Genomic DNA, 23,346 nt, shown 5'->3' on the forward strand with positions numbered 1-23,346 from the left:
GTTTATCATAACCTGATGATTTAAAAATTTTGATGTATATCCAAATATATAAGATGAGACCACAGTTTACTATTTCACTATTTTTATCTGTTTCTGTATCCAATTCTCCTTGCCTGCAGCAAAATTACCATTGATAAGTATGATCACTGGAAGGATTTTTCAAAGACCTGTAATTCCTACAAAACTGGAGATGAGTTATCCAGCTTAGCAGGAGAACTTTGTGCAAAATGAAGCCCCTGTCATCCTTTTCAAAATGATTCTATACTGCATCAACGTACTTCTAAACTGACCACTTCTAGCTGAAAACAAATAGATCACATGTAGGTTAGAATAGATTATATAGTTAGAATATTCTAACCTACTTGTCTGGTTTTTAATGAAGAGATATAAAAAGAAATATTGATTATACCTGAAGGTATCTCCAATCCTGTCCCAAAAATACAGGAAATTCTCATGGTCTTGAACCATTAGGTCTCCAGTATTAAAATAAAGATCACCCTTCTTAAATACCTCACTGAGTAATTTCTTTTCTGTGTGTCTCTTACTGCCAGCATAGCCGAAGAAGGGGTTCTTTGCATTCACTTGGGAAATGAGAAGACCAGCCTCACCTGTACATAGAAGTGGAAACAGATGTAAACTTAAAATACACAAATCCTATACTTGCCATTGGTGTTAATTTGCTACATAGGACTTTACAAAAATCAGGAACCAAGTTTAGCAGGGCTCAGTATTTAAGCCCAAGTTATAAAAGCTTAATAATAAAATAAAATAATAAAACCTCTTACCACTGCTTCGCAATGTCACCCCTACACACAAAGTGATCATAAACACACAGAGCAACTGTCTGTTCAAATTTCTGTTATATGTTTCTTCTTATTGACTAAGCAGTTCTCAGCCATCAATTCTGAGTTCACTAATACATTTTTTTATCATCTCAAAGTGCCAATAGTATTTTCCTCTTCCTACACCTTACTGGATTTCTAGTGATGAGTCTCAACTTTACCAGCTCCCTAATCAGTTAAAAAGCCAGTGTATCTAAAAGAGCAGCTGGTTGACCAAAGCAGTAAATCCATAGTTAGGCTCAGAAGTTCAGAAGTTCTGAGAAAAATTCTGAAGATTTTTAGTGATGTGATAAACATCACTGCTTTCATTTTTGAGTAAAATATAGGAGTTTAAATATAATTCTTCTTCCTCAAAAATGAAGGAGATGATATGAGGTTAGCATATCTTTGAAAATAAGCACAATAAAGAGATACTAGATATCTGATAAGCATTTTGAAGACAGTTATAATCAAGCAATGTATTTGATAAAACGCATAAAGGAGCAGTTAATCAAAAGCACTTAATGTCTCTCCAAAAAGCACTTCAACTAATTCACCAGTCTTTCTCATAGATCTCCCAGGCAATCACCTCAATATGTTAACTTCTTTTCGAAAAGACACATTTTCTTCATATTTAGAGACTGTATCACTCTGTCATTTTTCCACGCTGCACTTCTGTGAATATATCTAAGGATCTCCTAAGTTCTTTTGGTGTCAGCACTGCAATGCTTAATAACAGTCTGTCTTACATTAAAATTCGTATTGCTTTTGTTAGAATTGAAGATTAATAGTTTATGTTGTACAGTACAGTATCCCTACTGTAAGGTCTCTTAAAAAAAAGATCCTGGAAGTGTTTGAATTACCATTGTAATACATTGTAATACATACTTACCTTTCTTAACTTTCTCACACCAACCATGCTTATTTCTAATTGGTTCATCTTTCTGGAAATCATACTTGATTAAATCAAATGGGAAAAAAAGCTGAAAAAGGGAAAACAAGGTCATCAGTTTTTCATCTACACAGTGACATCTGGTGGCAGCAGATGTAAGCAAGAAAACTTTTAGTCCTGCTCATCTCAAAGTAGATCAGAGTTTCATCTGAAACTAAAAATAAACTAAAAAGTGTGTAAACTCACACAGTTTCCTGGAGATAACTAACACACATTTTTGTGATCGTGTAACTTTCAAAATTACTTGGTGAAGATACAGAATTGTATTGTTCGTTTTCTTACAGAGGAGTTGTGGGACCCACATATCAGTACAGTCTACAAGGATCAGAGTAGTAGAAGCATATATGAAATCTGAACGGACATCTTAAGCTGATATAAAAAGGCTTCTTGAGGTATTCTGCTGTCTAAAACAACAGGGAATGCACATTTTTAACTGCTGATCAAAAGAACAACGTTACAGTGTGCAAAATCAAGTAAGGATCCAGAAATTAGACACTTTTTCAATAAAGCCAAGGGGATTTTTCTTAATCTAATACTTTACTGTAGCTCTTAAATTCTTGAAGTTGATAAATGCTACACAATTCAACTTAATTTCAAGATAACTGCTTTATTCTTGATAAGTAGGATGGGTGGTATTCTTCTTAAATGGAAGATATTTCTTCTTGGAGTCTTTTCTTTGGATTTCTGTATTAAATTGCTCTTCTGTTTCACTTCTTTTTTGCACTGATGCTTACTACATCAATAGGTTTCATATGACAAAACAAATGCAATGAATAATATAAATAAGAATGAAATAGTGTGATATGTTATTCTGATATCAGTGTTTAATTAGAACAGCAGCACGCCCTGCTCATGTTCATTTTCATCTATTTTCTCCTTCAGAGATCAAAATACGTGTCTGTATCTGTATTAGACTGTTTGATGCATTATTTTATGTTGTTTTAACTGCTCAGAAGCTAGTTAGTACTTGAGGTCATCTAAATGACCATTGAGATTTACTATTTATGCTGCTGCATACATCTTTTAGTGCTTCCAACTCTGGCGTATTAACTACACCTATTCCAGTTATTTTGTTGAAATAAATCATGCAAATACACAATTACAAGGAGAAAACAGCACATATTAGACATTAGATATTCAACATGAAACTATGAGCCAAAATATTTTCTAGGCAAACAGCTGTCTCTGTGCAGTAAACTTTCTTTTCATATTAAATAGTAGAAAATGAAGGCTCCAGAGCAAAGCATTTAGTCTGGTTACTGGCCTACTTTTCTTTTATCTCATTTAAAATTCACTGGAAAACAGCCTGAACCGCTGAAGCATTACAATATTATTTTCACAGAGTACTGTATGCAGCACTCATCATTTTAATCTGTATTTTATTCTCCAGAACACTATGCAAATGGATCAACCAAAAATCAACACTGATCTCACTGAAACGTAAGATGATTTGAACTGCAACATGAGTGTCTCTTACTGTGCCACTTGGATGTTGGTTAATAGTGGCACTGCAAAACCCTGGGTATTTTTTTTTTTTAATAGACTGGCAACATGAATGTTTAAATATTTTTTTGAAAATAGTTTTGAAATTCCTACAGTTTCGATCTGTAGTCAAGGAAAAAAAGAACGCACTGAAAACTCATTACAAGCTATACTTGATAAGTGAAAGCAGAAGCAATACTTTTTTTAGCTTATCTGTCTTTCCCTTCCACTGGTCAATGAAATTCCAGGGACACATGTCAAACTTTTGCCTGTGAATAAAGTTTTCCAGGATGTTAAGACACGGCTTTGTTTTTAAACATGGCTTTGTTTTTAAACTAAGAGTGATCACTTCTGCCACATTGTTCTAGAGCTATATGGAAAAACTCGTAATACTAATTCAGCACTGCTGTTTCACATATGATGCTTTGACTGTTGAAACAATTTCAGATTTGTTATCAACTGCTCTTTTCAATAAATATGACTTAAGTGTATCTCAGCTTACAGATGATTATCATCCAAACAATTTTGAGTAAGAAATTTAGAATCATACGATAAGTCTTTAAAATTTATAAATAAAATTGGAATAATCTTTCAGGGTTGTCATGGACTATTTTTAGTCTTTACTATAAGCTGCACTGGATTTCATCAGTTCCATTTCCTCCATTGCATATTCTCTGCTGTCACATAAAATATATTTCAGAGCAAGATATAGATTTACACACATATTTGATAGATGCTGAGAGCTTTTTCCCATAACCAATTTCTACAAATATATATATCATAACACATTAAAACTTTTAATGTCATAATAACATCAATCATAAACATTAGCTACATAGAGATGTATATCAAGTGTAAACTTCAGACAGTCATTTATTACTGTAATCATCTATGCACTATCTTCTCTGTAAAAAAAATTCAAGATGGTGTCAAAATTTCAATCATCTAAAATGCTAGCCAAAGTTTTCTACTATTCTGTTCACTGAGTCTGTATTGACATTATGAATATCCATATTTAGGGATTTATTTATATACCATATAACACTTTCAAGTAATCCATCATATAATGAGTATAGTGTGAAAATAAACAAGTGGAAACAAGAGCATTGCCTTGAGTTAGCATCTCATACACAATGGCTTCTTGGATACCTGGCAATTGCAATGCCATTCACCTTGTTTTTATGCATTCACTTGTGTCTTCAAAATTATTTAGGAAAATAAGTGTATAGAACCCCAGTATTTGTCAGTACAACTTCCCATCACAACCACCATTCGGCAGGTACTAACAGAAGACTTACTTCCTTCATTTGGAGTGCTCAATTTGTCTCTGATAGCTGTATTCTCTGCATTTCACCTTTAGAAACTGCCACGTTGTCATTGGGTACAACAGAAATGAAATGTATATTTAGTTTTTCCCCATTAAAAATATTGTACCTGGAACCTACCTGTCAGCTACACATTTGATATATGTATGGATGGACTTTTATACTGTATTTAGTTCATCTCCATGCTAGTGGAACATGTACATGTCTTCCTTTAATGTTATCACATAATCACACAAATCTCTTCTCCCCTTTTTCAAACTTCTTTCTATTCCCAGGTATAAATTGTATTCGAAATTCCCAGAATGCTTGTTTAAAGATATCTCTTCATATCATTCCACATCAAAATAAGATTTCAAATGTTGTTGTACTATTTCTTTGCAGAAACAAGATAATTTAGTAACCAAACGGGTGGGTCTTCCTTGTGCAATTCTCTGCTTTCCAGTAGGAGGCAATCTCCCTTTCCAACTTCAGATTGCTCAAGAGTCAGGGAACCAGAAAAAGAGCTGCTCTCCCTTGCATGTTGGTAGATATTTAATAAATGTCATTCAAAATAAGAAAAACAAACGTAACAGCTACACACTTCAGAATGTAAGTGCTGCCTAATAATCTGCAACCTGTAAGACATATTTAAAAACAACAAAGGCCTGAAGTAAGTCAGCACTAACTTATGTCATAACAGTATAGAATGAGTTTGTGTGTCACAATACTTGACTGCAGTGTAATCAAAAACACATACAGAAATAAACAAACTTAAGAATTTAAGTATGAAAATTTACAAAGTATATCTTATGCTGTTTTTCATGATTGTGTCTCTCTCCCTACCTCTCCTTGGCTTTTCTACAACTGCACTATACAGGAAATTTTGCTCATATCAGCACTGCTCTGCTTCATCATATGGGTGAACTAGCTGCTCCTGCTAACTAGTGAGTGTCACAAAGAAGACTGAAGAAGCTGTTCCAGAAGGACTGCACAGGAAATAAGAGCAAAGCCCCAGCAGTTAATGTATTAGAAAACTGGTAATTTGACACATCTAAGTATTGTACTAAAAAAAAAAAAAAAAAAAAAAAAAGGATCATGTGCCATTTTGTTCTGCTGGCAGAAATTCTTTGATAGAAATTGGGTACATTATGCAATTAGATCAAAGCACACTGGTTATGAAACAATGCTTGATGCTGCTTTGGAGAAGCCTTTGAGAACTCCTCAATTTGGAAGATAATCTTGGCTGATCTGCTAACATATAATAGGGGTCATATAAGTTACCCAACAATCTAGCTAAACATACCATGTCCACATAACTGAGGTGAAGTTATCTCAGCACTGAATTTGGTTTTCAGCAACAACCTTAAGTCTTCTCAAACTCTACAGATACAGAATGCCAGATTAATACAGGCTGGTGGAAGAACTGACAGCCAGTACACCTCAGATCCTGTGAAGAACAGTAATAGCTAAAAACTGAGCCTGTGACAACAGTGTGCTTTAGTTACTTGCAACAGAAACTATAGAAATAACTGAAGACTTACTGTGGACTTATTTTTAGGGAAAAGAGAGTATTGATAAAGATAGAATGTACTCTGATGTCAGGTCAGGCCAAATGTAATGAATGGCTTTTTATAATTTAAAAAATCTCTTATTATCTTATTACATACTGAGAAAGTAAGCAAACAATCCCTAATTATCTTAGCAGATTATGTTGATGTTTCTACAGACTATACCAGTTTTAACTTGGAGCAGTACACAAAGTAATGTAAAGTATCTAGTGGAATCAAGTATTGCATTTATTTATTTTTAACTGCAGTTTTCAAAAGGTACTTTTCACTTAATGTACAGCAATTGCCTTAAATTTTAAGAGCGATCCTTAAAGAGGAACAAGTAGTATGTTTCATGTGCAAAAAAAAAAGAAAACCAAAATGCTAATCTTCCTTTTGGAAATCAAAAGGCAAATTTTATTAATATATGAAGTGCTACTACTACCATATGCAAAAAAAAAAAAAAAAAAAAAAAAAAAAAAAAAAAAAAACCCACACACTAGTTGATTAAAGACACAGAAAATAATGTCAATAAATAGGTAATTTCAAATCTAATCTTCTCTATGATGAAACCTACATATGGTATTTCCAGGAGGTTGACTTCTGACTAAACTGTCAGAACTCTAAAACTGGGAGAACAAATTTACTGAGGTTTTGAGCAAATATAAAACTTTTTAAGATTTTTTTTTTTAAAAAAAAAGGTTTACAAGTAAATCACAACACATGGCTTAGGGTCATTTAAAAAAAAAAAAAGTAACATTAGCTATAAGGTTCCTAATTCAGCTACTGCTCCTTACATTACAGATCCCTGATTCCCTGTAGTGACCTGTATCTTTCTAAAGATACCTATTAGCACTTGATGTCCACTGTGTGTACTACAGACTATCAGTAATACATAACACAGAAAATCAGCAAAGTCTGATTTAGTTCCTGAGCTCTCAGTGGCTCCTAAGAAACACAGCAGCTCCTGCCGTCTCTCTCTTAGTGTTTCTCCCTACAAGGTCTGATGAAACACCAGCTGATAGGTTCCCATCCCTGAAACAAAGATACAGCAATTGCTCTAGGGCTTGAACTGTGAGGTAGTCTATGTGATGCTGTACTGAAGTTGTGGACCCTGGAACGTATAAGCTGTAAACAAACCCATTTGTCTTCATCTGAAGCCACCTCACTCACTCAGATAGGTTTCCAAAAAGTGTTATTACTTCCCTGTGATAATAGATTGGACTTAACATTTTCCTATCAGTTTTCTTCAGAAGCACAAAAATCACTTAAAATATGAGGATCAGTATACACGGGTATTGGTTACTTTTGCAAATTCTAGGTGATGTGTATAGTCCTAGTTATTTCAGGAGTACAAATATGCATAAATTGCAATATGGTATTAAAGATGTAGTCTCACTGCTAGAAAGCTTTAATAAGTAATCTTTAATATCTAAAGCTTGAGACCCAGGTTATTTACTGACCTCTGTAGTCATTTCAAAAATAGTATTAATAGTAGCCAAAGGGTGAAACCCATGGATTTCTTGGTGAAATACTCTAAGGTATGTGTGAGAACATCCAAGTTGTAAGCTGACCCTTTTCATAGTCCTTCATTTACTTGGATACATCAAGGAGAAGACAGTGTGTATGATACAAATAACATGTACTGTTTCTCAAGAGATGTAACTTTGCCAAAGCTACAGAAATACAAGAAATAGACTCCGAAATACAAAAGATGCCATAAGTACTGAACAAAAAAAATTTCTATGTTAAGTAATCAAGAACAAAGTAAATATAGAAGATATGGTAGGCACAGGCATGGAATTTTTATATTACTGTAACTGGTAAGTAGTTTCTGCTGTATTTACACAACAATATTTATATATGGAATATATTTGCTTTGAAATTTCAGAATAAGGAAGCAGATTACATGAAGTACAGTTTGAGTTATATATAATTATATCTAGGTATATTTTATATAAAATATCCCTTCAAAATATCCCTTATTTATGTGTTACTTTATTACTACCAATTCTCATTTATGCCAAATATCCACAGAGTATTATATAATATAAATATACTCTTTGTGTTTACTTCACAGATGCTAATTTCATAAGTACTTACTAAAACAAACTTAACTTCCTTTTTTGCCCTTTAATGTAGCAAAGATTTGGTCTTTATATTCAGAATCTACTAAAAACTCTACTAAGAATGGCAAGGCATTTATGAGTCCTGTGGACTCTAAAACTTCCAGTGTTCCTGCTGAAAGTGTAACTCGGTTGGGTGCTAAGCATGATCAACAATACTTTGACAGCCAAGAATTTACAGACTGCCAATTAATCTTGCAATAACAAAGAGTATTTAGCTTATACCTCAGGTCCCATGTCCTGTGGTCAAACCAAGAAATACGCTGACTTTCAGCACTCCATTTTACCAAGTAAAATATAAGAAGTCACCTTATAAAAGAAATTGGTGCGTCCAACAGATCCAATTTTTCCTGTGTGGTTCATGAAACAAATGTTTCCTTCAGTGGCGCCATAAAACTCACAGATCTTAACAGCACCAAATCTGTTTAAGAATTCTCTCCATACATCATTTCTTACTCCATTTCCAACTGCTAGTCTGACTTTGTGATTTTTCTCTCCATCTTTCTGTAAAAAAAAACAAAACAAAAAAGCATTAAAACAGAGTATTTTCATAACTACATCTGATTGTTGCACATATCTAAAGAAAGCTAGTATAACTAGCCTGTAGCTACAAGTTAGCAAACTCAAAAAACAATAAAAAATTTTTTGTCTTGTTGAACATGTAAATGATTGCCTGCACAATGTCTACACTAATTTATATAAGTGATTGCATATCATCTCCATCTGTTTTCAAGCAGAGCAAAATTAGAAAAATGGAAAAATTACAGAAAGGTAGGCACTGTTTCTGGTAAGTAGTTAAAGTCAGCAGAGATTAATAGTAACTTTCTTCTGTTTTCAGAATGATTAAAAGAAACAATCAGATTCCATACACTTGTAATACCTGTTTCTTCCCACACACTACATATGAGTCATTTTCCGTATTTTTTTAATATTAAGACTTGCAAAGTTTTGTTCAACATTACTTGGTATACAGTATATCAATATAGGCAATATATATATATATATATATAGTGATCTTGAATCTTTACTGTTGTCAACTTTCACTTTTTATTAGAAGAAGTAGTATAGTTTGTGTTCAGCCAGTTCAGTGAGACTGAATTTATGAATACTTTCCCAAACCTTATGGTTGCATGGAGAACTTAAAATGAAATCAGATTTAAGCTGAAGTGCCAGAAAGCAAAAGACCTAATGTGGGTTTTTTTTAATTTCATCTATTTTAAAACAAGACTCCCTTTTTAATCAGTGCAAGTGGCAATACAGAATACCACACAAATGAGACAAAAAGAAATACAGGTACCATTCTGTTACCATATACCTTTAGGACTCTGTATCACTGCAGTATTCCAACACCATCTATATGTATCTCTGTATATGTATACTTATGCAAATGTATGCATATACATACATTTATATACATATATAAACATACATGCACACATATTCTCTTTCCTTTATATGCCTATATCTCTATATATGTATGTACACACATATATGTCCCTATTTTGTTTTCTATTCCAGTCTCTCCTCCCAGCTCTAGTCCAGGATAAATTAGGTAAGTCTTCAGAATGAAGTTTTCAGAAAAAAAATCATTTTAGCACCTTTATTCTAGCAGAAAAGCAGAAGAAAGCATTACTGGGAAGAGATCTGGTCAGCTGACTCTATGTATTCTGCATGTTAAAAGCAGGAAACTTTCTTTTACTGAGTATATGGACAAGACTTTCTCAGAATCTCATTGATGACTGCAATTCAAGTTTTTCACGAAGGTAGTAAATTCTTATTTCTGTCACAAAAACTGACACACAGTAACATTTCAAGTTCATCACCTAAATCATGAAAACCAATCAAGTTTTTCTCTGTCCCCTCAAAATCAGTAACTCGGAAAATTCATCATCCAGTTTCAGAGCCTTTCTTCAGCACTTCAGGAAGGAATTAATACATTTCACTAAATGCAGACAGCTCTTGGCAGATTACAGTCAAAAACATTATTCTGCTATACTATCCCAAAACTACATCACTCACAAGTCTCCTCCAGTTACTATTCGTTGGGTTTTTAAACACCAACTCTATTCTTCCACTTCTTCTTTCTCCTCTTCTACCTTACTTCTACTTTTCTGACTTGATAAAAAGTCATTTCTAATTACATACACACAAACTTCACTTACTTTCTGCAAAATCATTACCAAGTATCGTATAACACAGCACAACAATACTATCCATGAACATGACCTGTAATAAATTGTCTAAAACTGGCCTAATTTTGTAATTTTTAGAGCAATTTGTTTTTCCTACTTTGGATACAGTACATTGTGTAGACATTCATCTATCTGAAGTGATAAGGCATTCAAAGGTCAACAAAGGTCAATACTGTCAAGGAACAATAAATATATATATATATATATTACTGTATATAATTATGTGTAATAATTTTATTATTTTTATTATTTTTTTAAAAAGTGTTTTAGTTCTACTTCGAACATAGTCTAGAAAGCCTTTTATTTCCCCCAGAAAATCATCTGCCATCTTTGGAACATTCCAGTCAGCTTGACTTAAAGCTTTTCAAAATGAGATATTTTCCTTAGAGTTTCAGTGCTAATCTGAAATTAATTTATCATTAACCAAACTGCAGTTACCACTCAATAACAGCACCAAATTATTCAAATGCACTGCCTCTTCAAAGAATATGAAAAATCACACAATAGATTCTGTTCATCCAAAATGAACAGAAAAGACAAATAAGTATGTATTTATACACACTAATTTAGTGAGTCATTCATCAGTTCTGGGAACATCCTAATTTTCTAAAGCCCATGTTAATAAAAAAAGGTGAATTAGAGTCTGTGCTTACATTTCAGATTCATAAAAGCATGTTGACATTTTGCTGAAAAGACAGGCTAGGATGAGGGAGAAAACAGTAACATACACTGCTTATATTTTCTTTCAAAAGGGCAAGTACATCATCATAGATAAGCACAGCTATTTCAATTTCTTGAGTTCTTCGTGTTATTTTGGCCAGTTTCTATCACTACAATACGAGGTTGTTTCTCTAGTGGAAGAAACATAGAAAAGGATCATTGAATTTCCCAAGTCTACATCTGGAAGCATTGTCCAAATGCTTCTGGGACTGCAGTCAGTTCGGTTGCACTGGGGAGCCTGTTCTAGTGCCCAGCAATGCTCTGGTGAAGAACCTTTTCCAAACACACGACCTAACCCCTCCCCCCCATCCTGACACAGCCCCATGACATTCCTTCAGGTCCTGGTCAGCACTATATTGTGCTTGCAACTATACACTGATAACTTATTTTAGGAAGCACACACTGAGCCCTTCACAAAAACACAGACAAAGTATTCTGAGTCACCTAAAACTCACTGTAGAAAGCAAGCCTTCTTAAAATAAGGAATAATGATTCAATTAACATTCACAGGAAGATAAATTTTCTATTAGACTGCATTCCTGCAACGGCAATATTTGTGATTTAGGAAGACCATCACAGTTATAACTATCTGTTGATGAAAGATTCCCAACAGGTTCTGCAAGTCTTTCTGGGAAAAAAAAGCATTAAAACTAGCCTATGCTTTAGCAGTCCATCACCTGCAAGACTGGAAACTCTATGTAATTCTTCTCCGAGTAGATGTTTGATGCATATGAAAAGATGGATTTTAAGTGAGGTACATTTTAAATTCACAGATCTGTTTTTCATACACTCTTACCTACACTTTAATATAACTAATATAGAACATTAACTACCTTTTCTTATAACTGACTTTCAATTGAAAGTGAACAGTAAAGAAAATAGATTTAGCCATTATAACACTTACTTCATGATTAAATCTGTCCAACTTTTGGCCAAACTGTAAACATTGCAGGCACACATGTATTCCATAGGAACCATAGCAGAATACAGAATACTCAAGCAGTAAATAAAATACAGTAAGTTAAAAAAAAAAAAAAAAAAAAAAAAAAAAAAAAAAGGAAGGAAAAGGAATGACAATTCCAAGATACTCTAGAAACTTAGATAAACGTTGTACAATTAGGATATTCTATACACATGAAAATCTAAACAAATATGCAGGAACAAACTATGGCACCAAATAGTCATATTTTTAATTTCTACCACATTTGAATGGCATTTCATCAACTAGCCTCACATCACTGCAGGACACAGAAGTATAAGATTAGGAAGGATTTCAAGGAGTCACCTAGTGCACATCTTTGCAGGGAGATAAACTCTGCAACCACTAACAACTGAACAAGCTGCAGCTAGTCAGCCAGATACAGTGCCACAGCTGGTACACAGTAATTGCATGCATATTCCTGCTCCAGCATGGGGTTGGACTAGATGATCTTTCAAGACCCCTTCCAATCCCTAACATTCACCAATTTTGTGATTCTGGTGCAAAAGGGGAGTACCCAGTTAGCATTTCCTACACTAAGAGCTACATTTCCCCAACTCAAATTTAGCAGGGGCCTTGTCCTGGCTAGCTGTCACAGGTCAGTTCCAATAATACTTGTCCTGTCATAATTTCATCATACTTTGCGTTTCTGAATGTGATTAATAGTTCTTGATAGTGACTGCAAAAATAGTATTTGTAATATCATTTTAGAATAACAGAATGTTAGAACGCTTTCTCAAGTTTTGAAGTTGTTTATTTTCTTGCATTGTGATTTGATTGAGCAATTCTGAAACAACCCATACCCATTTATTTCTAACAGCAAAGGTGAAAATATTTTAATGCTTTTCTGAAGCATTACCAAGATATCATTGTTCTTACCTTACATCCAAACTTTTCTTTGGTGCATTCAGTCAAGACCTTTGAACCATATACAAAATAGTTGCATGCATTTTAAATGAGCTTCTTTACACACTGTTTCTCCATTTTGACTGCTTGTTTCATTTGTACAGTGATTAATTGACAAGTCAAGATCTGCCTTGTTATACTAAATACCACATAGCTAGGATTCTTCATCTGCCAGTCTTTTCCTCCTTAGGTGTTCTTTGTAAACTATGTCAACTGTTTACATAACTAAGTCGCTGATTAAAAAAAGAATTTTAAAGGGCCATCAACAGCTTATTAATTGGGTGTTGGAAGGACTCATGACTGCAGCTATATAAAAGCATACCTAGCAAACGCATTAGAAAAATCCAAGAAGAAAGCTTCATTGTCCTACTTCTATTGTCTGTGCATAGCATGAGAAGCTAATTGGAGATAAGCAAAGGCAGCCTAAAATATTTCCTGTACTATGTGCTCGATGAACTATATGCAGTGTAGGGCCTAGGAAATGAAAAAAATCTGTTAAATATATAATACAGACAGAACACAGGACTTACAGAATGTACATTCACTGGTTATCTGTTGAACCATTAGCCCTGCTAAAAAGAGACGATCAAACGAGAGTTGTTCTACTGCCATTAGACTTACATATGTACTAAATTCCTCGAGATAAATGCTTACATTCACTTCACAGTAATACCTCATTATGAACTGCTACGGGATTTTTGAGTAACAACATAAGCACAACTATAAAATAAAGACAGTTTGATAGGTTTTGAACAGAGGCACCAGAAGGAATTCTAGGAAGGGGATACATCCATTTACTTCGTGAATTTGCTGCCTGCTATTTAGTTTAGCTCAATCTCACGCTTTCATTAATTAATATGCTGATATTCAATAAAGGCACATCCAACATGTGGCCCACGGGCTGCACGTGGCCCTGCACAGCTAGCAATGCAGCCCCAAATGATTGTAAACTTGTAACATTATTATGCGGTTTTTAATAATGGTTTGGGGACAGGGACAACTACAGCTCAGTGCCCCATCCAGTGCGACCTCGAAAGTCTCCAGGGATGGGACAACCACCATCTCTTCTGAGCAACTTGTCATAATGTTTCAGTACCCTTATCGTATAAATCTTTTTCCTTTTATATCCCATCTAAATTTCCCATCTTTTAGTTTGAAACCATTTCCCCTTATCCTCCTGTAACAGACCCTGATAGAGTCTGTCCCCTTCTTTCCTATAGCCCCACTTTACATACTGAAAAACCACTCTCAGGTCTTCCTGGAGCCTTTTCTCCTTCAGGATGAAAAGCCCAAGCTCTCTCAGTCTGTCTTCATAGGACAGTTCAAAGCAGAGGGGCAAGCTCACCTTCCTCAACCTACTGGCCACATTTCTTTTGATGCAGCCCAAGATACAGTTGGCTTTCTGAGCTGTCAGGGCATTGGGTATTCCACCGTTGCAGCAGAACATGCATGCAGTTTCTGCATACAGCTGCAGCACTGTATCTGGCTGACCAGCTGCAGCTTGTTCAGTTGTTAGAGGTCGCAGAGTTTATCTCCCAGCAAAGGGGTGCACTAGGTCACTTCTCGAAATCCCATCCCACCCAACCCTATAACTCGAAGTAATTAGTTGATGAGATGCCATTCAAAGTACCTTGTGCCTGTGGAGACATGCATTTTTTGTTATTAAGCAGATATACAGTTTCTCTTATTTATCTTATTTATCTATCACTACTGCAGTGCTGACAAATTTTGCACTTTTCACTATCTCAAAAAGCTCTCAAAAAGTAGAAAATAATTCACAATACGTTTTTAATTAGTTTTGCGATTTACATTTGACATTTTTTTCTGCTGTTCCAATCACGTGGAGCAATTTGAGAATCAGTTTCAAGACTGCATAAAAAGTCATCAATTTTTTTTGTGTTTTTGCAATCCCATTTTCAGTCAACATATATACACCACCTGCAAATTTTCAAATGGAATGCACCAGATTGCAACCAGATATTCAACTCAAGTAAGATTTAATCATGCTTCTCCACTTTTCTTTTACTAAGACCTATCTTACCAAAGAAAAATTTGCATTGCTTCATGCCATATTCATGTCATCACTTTTTAGCAGTAGATACATTTGTGTATTTTCTAGGATTATTTTCTAGGATGAAACACAGGGAGTACAATTAGATCAAAAATCTGACAAACACCTTGTGAACTCACCAAGAGTTCTCAGCAATCCAGACATCGACACATTATTTACAAAAAACAAGGTCAAATATCCAACTAGTTTTATGGGTTTGTTGCCCTCTTTGATGTTTTAATAAAAATATATTTTTAAAAAGTTTTGTTACTTGTATACATTCCTCTTCACTCAGTGGCCCTGGGCAAGCCAGAAGGTTGGCCACCATGATCTATTAGGCTTAAATTCTAACAGGAGTTTTATGTCTTTAGCTCTTCTAAAGGGAATGTTTTCTTTAGCTGTACTTTTATTTTCTCAGAAAACATCTAACCAAGAAGAAAAGTCACTTCTGTCTGTGTTTCACCCAGTAATACAAATGAGATCATTGTGTTTTTTGTGATAGTCCCAGGAGTCCACGTGTCAAAATAAACTTCATAAAACTTTCAGAGAATTAAAACATCCACAGAATCTCTGAAGTATACTGTAAATATGAAGCTTCCCTTTGTAAAATTGTGAATGTGATTTCTAGCCTTCGCTATCAGGAGATCAGAAACATCATGGTCAGGAGAACTAAGAAAGTGATTGTCCCCTTGTACTGATAAGACTACAGTCCAAATACTGTATTTGGCTTTGGAGCCCTGGATACAAGGGCACTGAATTTCTGTCACATCTTCAGAGAAGAGCAACAAAGCTGGTGAAAGGAATAGAAAACAAGACAAATGCAGATTGCTGAAGGAACTAGGGCTGTTTAGACTGGAGAAGAGGGGGCTACAGGGAGACCTCAATGTTCTCTACAACTACCTGAAAGGCTAAAGTGAGGTAGATGGTAGACTCTTTTCTCAGGTAACAAGTGAAAGGATGCAAAGAAATGGTCTCCAGTGGACCAGAGAAGGTTGAAATTGGGTATCAGTAAGAATTTTTTTCATGAAGACAGTTGTCAAGCACTGAAAAAGGCTGACCAGGGACTATGTGGACCCTCCACCCTTTGAGATTTTTGGGACAGAGTTTAGCAATGGGACTGAGTAACTCAAGTTGGTGGCTGGACTTAAAGGTCTTTCCAACCTAAATGATTCTAACATTTTCTGAGTGACATCAGTGTGGAACCAAAAAGATGAATGTCTAAAGAAACAAGCTGTAAAGAAAGGAATTCACCAAAATACAGGACCTCTTAAAGACTCCACGAGTCTGGAGTCACCATATAAGAACCACTAGCTGGTATTTCAACTAGCCTTCAGTGCTCATTTGTGCGCTTCCTAAGGCAAACAGAACTACGGGAACAAAACAGAAGGCTTTCACCTTTCCCCTTACTGGTGAGAACCAAAAACCAGACACACAGTCATCCTGTGGGCAGATTCCAAGAAAAGCAGGCCAGTACATTTAAACAGCAGAAAGCAGTAGCCAAAAAGGACAGGATTGTAACCTGTTTTTAATTCCCATTTTAAAATAACGCTGTTGTTGTAGCCATGACAGTTTAAAGCTATCACACAGGCAAAGTAATGATATACAGTTCATGTTTTATTAGATCAGTTGTTGTAACCTTGAGGCAAAAAATAAAAGCCTTCAAATCCTCAGTCTGTCTCTAAGCTTCTTCATCCAAACATTCCATTTTCTCTAACTATATTAAGCTTTACTAACTTGTACAAATATTGGTTCAGATCTTTCAGGCATTGTTAATACTAGTAAATAAGTGACAACTTGGATTAAGAATGCTGCCTGCTTATGACGTACGTAACTGCTCAAACATTTTTAAAAATACAGGGATTACTATAAAAATAAGAACTTGCAAAATCTGACCCTCTGGTATAGTAAAACTGAAGTGACACAGAGTATTCAGAATATTCAGATAGAAGATAGAGATATGGTTGTCTGTAACTGTGATATATTACTGGTTTTGATGTTTATTAAAATGTTTATGCTGAAAACCTACAAGGAGCTTCACAAATTTCCATTCCACAAGTTAATCATAAGAGTAAGAACGATTTCTAGTGCTGAACATAAACTGAACAAAACTGTAATTATATTAGGGAATAAAATGCAATATCAAGTAAATCTTGTGTTGTAGAGAACTGCCTTCTGACTTATTTTTCCTCTTCTATCTGATTGATATTATTCAAAATTGCTGCCTTCAAAGAAACTTGTGTCCAGCTGGATGACAGTGTTATCCAATCAACATAAGCACTGTTCTTTCACCCTTTCTCACATCACTTGAGTCAACAGCAGGGAACTGACTACTGTCTGCTGAACCCAGCAGTGTCAGCTTCCTTGTATTCCCCTTTGAAAATACTATTGTTCTAATGCAGCAGAATTTAAATAAAATAAACCCTTAAGCATCTTTTCTAAAGTCAATTCAGCACTTAATCCTATCCAAAGAAAACCTTGGCCACACTGGTAGTAGCGATCGGCTTGCTTCAGCTTAACAAAATTGAGTCTGAAAGCTTATATACACAATCTTACATTAGAGGTAATCCTAAGGTAATGCTACTGATGCCAAAGGATAACACTGACTCAATATCAAATGGAGATAAAACAGGACAAATACCTAAAAATTCTTATGAACAATAATTTATTGAACTGTGAAACAGACTTTGAATACAAGTAGAAGTGAACTCTAGATTCTAACTCAGAGCTTACTAAGTTCATGCAAAGGACTGTAAATGAAATAATTCACATCATACTGTACAACAGTGTAAGACACTAAAAAAGAGGATAAAATAATCAAGAAGACTGACTTCTAATGCACACTGGTAAACTATTTCAAGCATGAAAGAAATTCTGTTACCATTCCTATCTTACCAAAAACTTCAGGTCTCACTGTATTACTTAAGTAAATCGTTACTCTAAATTGGGAAGAGGTCAGTTCTGTTGACCCTCTCCCACCCCTGAGGAAAAAAATATCCACAGATTAATAGAAAAGTCCTTCTAAGACCTTGCTTAAAGATGAAATAGGGAGCTATACTGAGTCAGATTTTCTTATTTGTTAGATCACTGTAACTAAAGATGTTAAGCAATATTAAGCAGCAGGACCAAGTTATTAATGTGCTGAATATCCTTTCTGATGGGAGAAGCCATGCTAGTGTTTTAGATAAGTTTACATTTTCTATTATACTGGTGGTTATACTTTTGTATGACTAAACAGAGCAGCAAACTAGTCGACAATTACTTACTTAGGAACCCAGAAAAAGCTGTAAGCATAACATAACGCAAGGCTGTTATGCTTTTACTTAGCGAAAAAGGACTTTCTTTTCTAATGATGGTCATTGAGGGCAGCAGGTTACTAAAACAAACTGCATGCAGAACGGGTTTTGGAAAAAAAGAGCAACAAGTCTTCAGGAGCTACTGCAGATGTGAGAAGCAGATTGATCAAACAATGGAGAACTCAGAAGGACAGCTAAGCTAAGAGTCTAGGTACTAGCAAAAAGACTTGTCAAAAGTTCTGTTCAAAATCTTTAAAATAAGATCTCCATCCAGACAATGAGCAATTGGCCACCACACTGAGTCAGTGACCACCGATAATCCTCCGATTACATTTTTGAAATGATATTATCATTATTTACAAATGCAGAAGAAAAATCTTCAGTTAACAGCAGCATTACATCCAACTTCTGTACATTTTCACTACGCTTTTTGCATTCTCCTAAACATCTTGTTAAATTAAAAAAGGACATCATTCCATATGCTTAGTATAGATACTTCCCAGCAGTTACTTGCTTTTATTTATTATTCAGTAAAAGCTGTTCGTGGTCATAATTTACTATTCAAAACCATTTACTGTAATGCTTTACCAGAGAAGATCATCTACATTGGAAAATTTTGCATTTATTACTGAAACAAAATAGGACAACCTGCAGCTCATAAATAAATAGAACAGCAGTTGCCATCATTAGGACAATGAATTTTAATTAATACCGAACTCTGAGTATTTGTTTCATATTCATTTTGACACACACATGTGTTTGTTATGAAACAAGTTATTTTCTTTATCCATTCTGTCTCTATTATTCTATAACAAATCTTCAATTAATGCCAACAAATCTTACGCACTTAACCTAGCCTAAATCTGTCTCTCTCTAACATCAAGGAGTAGACATAGGAAGATACAATAAAATAGTTAGACCAAGAGTTAATTCAATTAACAAGAGTCGGCTCTGTGTGATATTTACAATAGGTTCAGCACACATTGCACTCAATAACCTGCAGAAAGAACATCACACTGCTGAGCATCAAGGGAAAAGATGTATTTTCAAGTTAGGGCTTAAGTAGCTTAAGGGAGGAATGTCACTTTTAATGAAATTTGCACTGTAGTCTGAAATAGCTTTCTAACTGGAACAAAAGACAATCTTCTGATCAGACTAAACTACTTCAAAATTTTAAAATACAATCCACATGGATCATCAAGGATCCCAACAAGCCAAAACAGTGATGAAATACAAACTGCAAAATTTTGGACTTCTCAAACACTTACATGCCAAAAAACAAAGTTTTGAAAATTCTGAAAGGGTATTTAACAGTAATCCAGGTTTTCTGAATTTAAATTCAGAATTTAAATTGTAAATCTCTAATATTTATTCACTAAATGACACTGACTCCATTTTTAATCTCTAAATCTCTTACCTTAACATTTTCACAGTTCAAACAGTTTATCTTTTTTTTACAGTCTACAGATCACCAAATATTTCAGGAATCTCATGCAAGATGAAGGGCAGAGGAATAAGCTGAATACAGCTTTACTTCCTTCCCTCCTTCCTACACTATCAGTGTAAGAACAGTAAGTGTTCGAGTTACTTACAGATGAACAGCCATCATCTTTGCCACTTACCACTGGTTGGCTGCAAAGGTAGCGGCAGAGTTCCCCAATGTACTGGATGACAGTCACATTGTACTTTTTGCAGTCACTCCAGAACTGACTAGCTGAGAACTTCTTTCTTAAGACACACGTTGCTCCTTAATGGAAATAATAGGAAAAGAAATCAGTTTTTTTTCTGTAAATGGCAGCTTATCTAGCTGTGTTTATATCTGCCGGTCTTCTTAAGTTCACCAAAGAACATTTTATTATATTGCAGTGTATACAATACTTAGTCTGTACACACACTAATGTGCTACACACACTACCAAAATACATGCTTCTAAGTTTCTTTTTACCAAAATACAAAAAAAAAAAAAAAAAAAAAAAAAAGTATAAACATTTTTGACCCAAATAACTACATAATCCTTGTCCAAAGATAACTGGCAAAAGAGGTCCTCCTCTACTACAAGACCCTCCTACCCTCTCAAAATGCAGAACCATAAACCTATTCAGAAAAGAATGTTCATTGATTTAGTTTCTGTAAAAGCAGTGAACCCAAATTTGTTTAAACACATTTTTTATAATAATTAATTCTATATCAAAAATTAAATAAATCCTACCTAATTCAATGCATCCACCAATACCAAGAAGAGATGCTGCACTGTGATAAAGAGGCAGAGTAATATAAATTATGTCTTCTGCAGTAGCACCAAAAGCCCAGAGTCCAGCAGCTCCTTTAAGAACTTGCATGTGACTGATGACTGCAGCCTTTGGAAGACCTGTAATGAAAACACAATACTCTGCATAAAGCTTACCTTCAAGAGAAGCCATTTTTTTCTTACAAAGTGATTTCTTTAAAATCATAACTGTATCAGAATTTTGATGGACACCTATTCAGCTAAATAGACAACTGTAAGTACCGTATTGTATGTTTGTTTTTTACATATAGCAACACATCAGACAATTTGTAACCTCATGTGTTAGGTATTACATCTGATGTAAAACAATTCAAATAAGAGAAAACAAAGAGAAAACATGACCAATACACTATCTAATTATACAAAACTAACAAAGGGTCAGCTATACATATGAGCTTCATTCCACATAAAGCAGAATAGATCCTTTTCAGGCAAGAGAGTCCAACCTAATTAAGAAACTATGCAATCTGCACCAGGTAGATGAAGTAGAGTACACTTATCTAAACATATGTTCATCTAAGTTTAGCAAATTGTTTTCGAACACTGTGAAGACTATGTAGAATTTAATGCAATCTAGTAAAAGATGCTAAAAGTCTATTCCAATTATGTTCTTCTCAAGGAGATTCTTGATTTTCAGTACAGAATATCTGTATTGAATCTGACTTATAAAGGTCACTGTGAATAAGTACTCTGGTACTTGTTATTTTGAATGGGGGATGTGATCTTGCTCAGTATTTGTTCTCTAGTACATGCAAAAATTTCGAACTTAGTCTTCTTGATGAACAGTACAACCTATTTAAATTTTTAAAAAATGTAGTGGATCTCAGAAAGCTTTATCACTTCTTCTACTGAAGCTACTGTCATTTTGAAAACTAATTAGAGCTGTTAAGTGGAAGCATAATCTATGGAGATTCTAATTAAAAGTTATTCCAAAACTCATCACAATAAAGAGAAAATGCAATAAATCCATTTTGTCAAGCAAAAAGGAATTCCAATGGAATAGGTTGCCCAGGGAGCTTGTGGGGTCTCCACCCTTGGAGATCTTCAAAAGCTGCCTTAGGCATGGTCCTGAGCTGGTGTGTGTCTGTGCTTTAGCGGAGGGGTTCAGCCAGATAACCTCAGGTGGCCCTTGCAACTTCAGCTATTCTGTGATTTTGAGATTCTGTGAAGTGCTCTGGAGAGTCTTGAGTTCTTTCTTTCTGCTGCTATAAACAGCTGACTACAGGCTAAGCAAGACAGTACTTTAAAGCAACCTAAGAGCCAATGATTTTATACTAGACACTAGGCTCTTGCATTATCAAAAGTGCTTAAATGTTGACTTACTTTAGATTAAAACTAGGTATCCCAGACTCCTCAAGCTAAGTAAGTCTTATCCTTCTAATTACATTGCACAGGAATAAAAAAAATGCAATGTAAACCAATATAATACATACAGGTATCCCGTAACATCCTTCTCTCCAAATTGGAAAAATATGGATCAGATGCATGGACTGGTCAATGGATGAAGAACTGGCTGCAGGATCAAGTCCAGACAGTGGTGGCCAATGTCTCAGTGTCTGAATGGAGATCAGTGACGAGTGGTGTTGCACAAGATGTCAGAGGTGGGACTGATACTTTTTAATATCTTCATCAATGACGTGGACAGGGGAGTCAAGTGCACCCTCAGCAAATTTGCTTATGACACCAAGCTGTGGGGTGCAGTTGACACACGAGAGGGACCTGGGACCTAGACAGGCTTGAGCATTGGGCCCATGTGAATCTCATGAGGTTCAGCAAATCCAAATACAAAGTCTTGCGCTTGGGTTGAGACAACATCCACTACCAATACAACCTGGGAGATGTAAGCAATGAGTGCAGCCCTGCCAAAAAAGACCTGGGGATACTGGTGGATGGCAAGCTGTACATAAACCAGCCAATATGCCTTTGCCACTCAAACAAATCCTGGGCTGCATTGAAGGAAGTGTGGCTAGCAGGGCAAGGTAGGAGATCCTGCTCCTCTACTTGTGCTGATGAGGCTTCGCCTGGAGTACTGTGTCCAGATGGGGAGTCTTCTATACAGGAGAGACTTAGACTGTTGGAGCACATTCAGAGAAGGGCCACAAAAATTATCCAAGTGATGGAGCACCTCTCCCACAAGGACAGGCTGAAAGACCTGGGGCTATCCAGCCTGCAGAAGAGAAGGCTCTGAGGTAACCTGATAGCGACCTTTCAATATCTGAAGGGGAGCTACAGGAAAAAGGGGACAGACTCTTTAGCAGGGTCTGTTGTGATAGGACACAAAGGTGAAATGGTTTCAAGTTTAAAGAGGAAAGATTTAGTTGAGTTACAAAGAAAAAGTCTTTTACAGTGAGGGTGGTGTGGCACTGGAACAGGTTGCCCAGGGATGTGGTTGATGCCCCATCCCTGGAGACTGTCAAGGCGAAGCTGGATCAAGTCCTGGCAAGCTGATCTGGCTGCACATGTCCACGTTCTTTGCAAAGGATTTGGACTAGATAACCTTTAAAAGTCTTTTCCAACTCTAAGGATTCTTTTCATCTATGATATGTGTTAGTGTTATTATAGCATTATTATACAGCTGACATCTGGACATTTTGAGCTTTTTAATTTTTTTATTCCAGACCAACATTTTTACTTTTTAGATCTTCTCCTAGATGCAGAAATAAATATACTAAATAATTATGTATATG

The 23,346-nt window shown here is 35.3% G+C and overlaps 1 protein-coding gene across 2 annotated transcripts in view; it reads right to left on the reverse strand.

Annotated features, from left to right (window-relative positions):
• The window catches only part of SLC27A6 (solute carrier family 27 member 6), a 38,803-nt gene that overhangs the window by 5,071 nt on the left and 10,386 nt on the right, over window positions 1-23,346 (reverse strand). For both annotated transcript variants that reach the window (XM_031602665.2, XM_090131783.1), the window contains exons 3-7: window positions 20,582-20,740; window positions 19,995-20,119; window positions 8,542-8,736; window positions 1,714-1,804; window positions 410-608 (exon numbers count right to left, since the gene is read on the reverse strand). In XM_031602665.2, coding sequence (XP_031458525.1) covers window positions 410-608; window positions 1,714-1,804; window positions 8,542-8,736; window positions 19,995-20,119; window positions 20,582-20,740 — 769 coding nt within the window. The remainder of the gene's footprint in view (window positions 1-409; window positions 609-1,713; window positions 1,805-8,541; window positions 8,737-19,994; window positions 20,120-20,581; window positions 20,741-23,346) is intronic.

This window comes from Phasianus colchicus, chromosome Z (genome assembly GCF_987193195.1).
Source record: "Phasianus colchicus chromosome Z, bPhaCol1.hap1.1, whole genome shotgun sequence".
In the NCBI taxonomy this organism is placed as follows: domain Eukaryota; kingdom Metazoa; phylum Chordata; class Aves; order Galliformes; family Phasianidae; genus Phasianus; species Phasianus colchicus.